Consider the following 6000-nt stretch of genomic DNA (forward strand, 5'->3'; position numbering starts at 1 on the left):
TAAAAGCCTTTCTTAAATGGATACTCCACTTTTTTTTTTTTTTGGAAATAGGCCCATTTTACAACTCCCCCAGAGTTAAACTGTTGAGTTTTACCATTTTTAAATCCATAGCATAGCTTAGCATACATTAGCCATTAGCTAAGACCATTAGCATTTCTATGACCAGAGTTTCAATATTTTTCCTATTTAAAACTCGACAACTTTAATTTCAACTTTAAATCGCAACTTTACATTTTCCGTCGGTCTTAGTGCACGATGTAACTACAGAAGAGTCAAGTTTTAAATAGGAAAAATATCAAAACACTTTGGTCATTTTTTGTTGAGAAATGCTAATGGTCTTGTCAACTTCAATGATGTATGCTAAGCTATGCTAAAAGTGGTACCGCCAGAACCGGAGATCAGCTGAATGGATTCAAAAACGGTAAAACTCAACAGTTTAACTCTGGGGGAGTTGTAAAATCAGCCTATTTCCAAATTTCTATGTCCAGCCTATTTCCAAAAAAAAACCTACATCTTGGATGCCATCTTGGATCCAGCTCTCAGATTTAATCTAAAATATCTAAATTTGTGTTCTGAAGATGAACGACAGTCTTACGGGGTTGAACAATATGAGGGAGAGTAATTACTGACAGAGTTTTCATTTTGAGGTGCACTATCCCTTTAATGTTCGTGTCTGTTTTTGTGAGCAGCAGGGAAAGCACTGTATTCTGGATGTGTCCGCAAACGCAGTTCGTAGACTACAGGCTGCACAGCTTCACCCGATCGCCATCTTCGTACGGCCCAAATCACTGGAGAACGTCCTGTACGTAACTCCGAACAACTACACGAATGCTTCGACATCAGCTTTGAATTGAGCCTGTGTATGTTTAGCTGTACATGTTGCCGAAACTGACAACTGATGGGGTCTGTGCTGTGTTATCCAGAGAGATCAACACACGCTTAACTGAGGAACAAGCCAGGAAAGGGATGGACCGCGCGATTAAACTGGAACAAGATTTCCTGGAGTGCTTCTCTGGTAAGACAGCTAATTACTAGGCCACACTAAGAACAAAGATTTACTTTATTTTGGCGTTAAAAAATACTGTCAGGGTTTACTAAAGACATGCAGTGAAAAATTAGCGCGTGGACAGGGTTATTCTTGTGGAATATAAGAGTAGAGTAGAATATAAGAGTAGAATATAAGTGAATCATGAAAGCTGATTTAGTAAGGTTTGCGCGAGTCAATGTACTGGTATTTTATTTGCGCCGTTATTTACCAACAAAAACAGCATGTCTTAAAGGGATAGTTCACTTTGAAAATAATTTTTGGTATGTTTTATCTTACCTCAAGGGCATCCAAGATGTAGGTGTCTTTGTTTCCGCAGTATTTTGATATTTTTAGGTCAAACCGTTCTTGTCTGTCAGTCATGTAATGGAGGTCTATGGTCACCACCTCAAAGAGCATGCACAGAGAAGTCCAAATTAAACATGATTTAATGACTCGTAAATGTAAGTACACATTGATGGCCTAAGACAGGAAATGAGCGGTTTGTGTGAGAAAACGATCAGTATTTATATTGTTTTTTCCTCTTGTAACCACAGCCATGCCCAAGTGATCTGAGGGCACGGGCGCTTTGTGGCTGTGGTTACAAGAGGAAAAAACAATATAAATACTGTAAGAGAACTGATATGGAGTGGTATTGCAGAGCAAATTGGCGCCATCTAATGTCAGGGAATGAATTTGCATGTTTACTCGGCTCATCGTCAGCGAAAATCGTTTGGGTGTGAACACAAAAAACGCGTTGAAAAACGCTGACGAATAACGCGCGCTGATACTCGTCCCGGTGTGTACGGGCCTTTAGAGTGTAGCCTGGTGCAACTGGCCCCTTGGACAATTACATAATAAAAGTCACAATGTGAACATCGTTTTGCTCTCTGTTTGGCAGCGATCGTGGAGGGCGACAGCTTCGAGGAGGTTTATCACAAGGTGAAAACTGTGATCGAGGAGCAGTCAGGGCCTTATATCTGGATTCCCACCAGGGAGCGTCTGTGAGAGTCCAAACCACCATTCAGCCTGGACCGAGGACCCGACTCGCAGAGCCCACGAGAAACAGACAGAGAGAGAGATGGGAAGAGTAGAAGAGAGGGAGGAATCACAGAGACACCAGGAAATGATGATGGAGAGCTTCCCTTTTCTGCTTTTAACTTCCTTTCTCTGTCTTTCTCTCAGTCCTTCTCTGCTTCTTTCTGGCTTTCTCTCTGAATAACGTCCTCTCGCACAGGACTGGTGAGCTGTTTTTACTCTGTCACGAACTGGGATGCTACGAAGAGATTTTGTATATCGCCGGATTCCCTCTCGCTCTCTCCGAACAGGAAGAGGAGAGAGACGAGCGACCGCCTTGGCTTTTACTGGAATGAGACTTTCAAGAGCGATTCCTGATTATAGGAGCTCGTTTTACAACACTAAAGGTGGATCGAACTGAATTATGAAAGTATATTTATCAGTATCAATAATGCGCTGAAATCTTCAATATCAAAGATATTCCGACTACTCAGAGACTGGCGTTCACCCACAGTTATCAGCATCAAGGGCGTTTAATTTCCCTTTTACAAAATTTGAAGTGCTTGATGTGTGCTTTCTGAAATCCAGGAAGTTCGAATGTTCCCCTTAAACCGTTTGCAGCTAGTTCATCGCATCGACCGGATGAGAAGAAAGGGTTGAAGAGATTCTGCACATCATCACAGAAAGCCACATGCTTGATATTCTGTTTTCTTTGATTTCCTCGCGCTTACATGTAAACATTCGCCGCCTTCTATCTGGATCTCCTTGCAATAGCCTGATTGATGTTTTCCTTTGAGGCGAGATTCATTTGCTCGGTTGGATTATTACACAGACTGCTCTTTAATGTGCAATATCGGGCTCTTCCTTAATCTTCTCCTAACGTAACGAATTTTAGCCATGCCTTGGATCTTGAAGTCATCGCTAAATTATCAAACGTAATACTTTAGTCATTTTAACGTGCCCGGTGGGTTCAGATCACACTTGTGCTGGAAGGCTACGTTCACGCCGCAAACATTTATCTTTTATGTTGTTATCATTTTTATTTATACAGCCAGTCTTCTTCACAGTGAAGGTAAATCAGGCGTTTTATAACTAATATCATGTTAAATGGTTGTAAACTCGCCTGGTTGTACACACCGGAGGTCAAGGTTTGGTCGGTAAACATGGTAATTATACCCTTTTCTGGACATCCTTCTCCTTTAAAAGCCTTTCTTAAAGGGATACTCCTCTTTTTTTTTTTTTTTTTTTTTGAAATAGGCCCATTTTACAACTCCCCCAGAGTTAAACTGTTGAGTTTTACCATTTTTAAATCCATAGCATAGCTTAGCATACATTAGCCATTAGCTAAGACCATTAGCATTTCTATGACCAGAGTTTCAATATTTTTCCTATTTAAAACTCGACAACTTTAATTTCAACTTTAAACCGCAACTTTACATTTTCCGTCGGTCTTAGTGCACGATGTAACTACAGAAGAGTCAAGTTTTAAATAGGAAAAATATCAAAACACTTTGGTCATTTTTTGTTGAGAAATGCTAATGGTCTTGTCCACTTCAATGATGTATGCTAAGCTATGCTAAAAGTGGTACCGCCAGAACCGGAGTTTGGCTGAATGGATTCAAAAACGGTAAAACTCAACAGTTTAACTCTGGGGGAGTTGTAAAATCAGCCTATTTCCAAAAAAAAAAGTGGAGTATCCCTTTAAGTAGCAGCTTATTTTGATGAAATAGAACTTAAAGGGATAGTTCACTTAAAAAGGAAAATTCTGACATCATTTACTCGCCCTCAAGTTGTTTCAAAGCTGTACGAGTTTCTTTCTTCTGCTGAACACAAGATATTTTGTGTTCCCATAGACCCCATTGACTTCCGTAGTAGGAAACAAAAAATACTATGGAAGTCAATGGAGACCATCAGCAGAAGAAAGAAATGCATACAGGTTTGGAACAACTTGAGGGTGAGTAAATGATGGCAGGATTTTCATTTTTAAGTGATCCATTCCTTTAAATCTCATAATTTTTTTTATCATGTTTTTCCAGTGCCCTTTTTTGGGGAACACTGACATCACAGCTCTGTCATCGGAAAATCAACACAATCTCACGGCATTTCAGAACTATTTTATCTTTTGGTGAATTTGTGGTGAATTCATACATACGATCTTGCTTATGGCCAACTGATGGTTAGGTTAAGGGGCGGAGCTTCACCACCCCTTAAAAAAAATAATAAAGTAAATAAATAATCGAACATTTTCATAGAAACCATCATATAAATTTATACGAAATCGACACCTTGTAAAAAAATATTTTTTTCTCATGAGATCGGGTTGGAAATTTAGCATCGTCAAGATGTTTTTCTGCGAGTCCACAGCATAGACTGTAAAAAAAGATGGACGATGCCCCTTTGCTTTCTTCCATTGGTCAGAACTGAAGCCGCCACTGACATCTTGAATCTTGAGTCTGCGCAGTAGCGATCTCGGGACCGGACATGAGCAGGAAGTAAAGCCGCGAAATCAAGGCCCCGCCCCCTCACTCTCGCGGAATCAATCGCAAGCACACGCTCCGGCGCTTTTTAAAAATTTAATTATAGAAATGTATATATTAAATTTAAAAGCTCCAATCTCCTCAGTCCTCAAAAAAAGTCAATTGGCGCTTCAGTGACTACTTCGCTCAGAGAACCTCAATCATGACACCGCCGTGACTAAAAACAAATTTATTTTAAAAACAAACGCTTGAAATTACATCAGCGTGATTAAAAACTACCGTTAATGACAGAAACCATCTTTGGAAAAACGATATTTGTGTTTAGATGGTATTACGTGCCGTTGAATAACATGGGGAGGCGGGGTTTATGACCTATACTAGGACCGGCCACCGGGGGGCGATCGAGATGCTTTGGCTTCACTTTTCAGGGCTTGTGCGGGTCCAGAGTGATTAGTCACATGATGTTTGCGGCTCAGGCGATTGGCTCAGAGTTTAATTCAATGCGATTTTTATGTCAGCAGGCGTGTGAACGTAGCCTTAATGGCCATTCTTTCAGCCCACCTATAAACTCTCTGTATACACACACACACACACACACACACACATCAGGAAAATGGTGTATTGTAATGTTTTAATGCTGTGTATCAGATTATAAATAACTCTTGTAATCAACCAATGAGGCTACTTTGATGGCAGTCAGTGGACATCACCACACTGGTTAATCGGCGGGTCGATGATGTGAAGAGGAGCGGGTCTTAATGACGCTGGTTTTTATTGGTATACGATCGTGGGTTCATTATGTTTGATGAGATAAATTAATGGCTGTAATGCCAGGGAATAATCAGCTTAGCTAGCCAAGTTTAACACTCTAAAGCCTAATTACTCCTCTCACTCATTTCTAAACTGTTTTACCCATAATTCATAGGGGGTTACAAAGCGCCCACTTCCACCCTGGCCGACACGACAATGGCAGAATGATAAATTGGCTTTTTTACCCTTTTGTGCCGTGACAGCGATGCGGTAAAAATCGATCCGGTGCTTTGAGCTCAGAGGGCGTCATATACAAGGTCTAACGTGAGGACGAAACAGTGGAGCGTACACATCACTGTCCAGCGGTTCTGTGGATTTAGTGAGATTTCATTAAAGGAGTAATTCATTTTTAAAAAAAACTTTTGCTGATAATTTACTCACCCCCGTGTCATCCAAGATGTCCTTGTCTTTCTTTCTTCAGTCGAAAAGAAATTAAGGTTTTTGATGAAAACATTCCAGGATTTTTCTCCATATAATGGACTTCAATGGGGACCAAACGGTTCAAGGTCCAAACGAGAGTTTCAGTGCAAACTGTTCAAAGGCCTTTAAACGATTTCAGACGATGAATAAGGGTCTTATCAAGCGAAACGATCGCTCATTTAAAAAAAAAAATTTTTTTTTATATTTTATAAGCACAAATGGTCGCCTGTGATGCGCGTTCGTGACTCTCCT

General features: G+C 40.4%; 1 protein-coding gene across 5 annotated transcripts in view; it reads left to right on the plus strand.

The window, feature by feature from the left end:
* dlg4a (discs large MAGUK scaffold protein 4a) overlaps window positions 1-5249 on the plus strand; it is a 146417-nt gene extending 141168 nt beyond the window's left edge. For all 5 annotated transcript variants that reach the window (XM_039662424.2, XM_039662423.2, XM_039662420.2 and 2 more), the window contains 3 exons: window positions 690-802; window positions 924-1015; window positions 1926-5249. In XM_039662424.2, coding sequence (XP_039518358.1) covers window positions 690-802; window positions 924-1015; window positions 1926-2032 — 312 coding nt within the window. In that variant the 3' untranslated portion in view covers window positions 2033-5249. The remainder of the gene's footprint in view (window positions 1-689; window positions 803-923; window positions 1016-1925) is intronic.
* The last annotated feature ends 751 nt before the right edge of the window (window positions 5250-6000 follow it).

The sequence above is a fragment of the Pimephales promelas genome, chromosome 4 (assembly GCF_988280905.1).
Source record: "Pimephales promelas chromosome 4, fPimPro1.hap1.1, whole genome shotgun sequence".
NCBI lineage: Eukaryota > Metazoa > Chordata > Actinopteri > Cypriniformes > Leuciscidae > Pimephales > Pimephales promelas.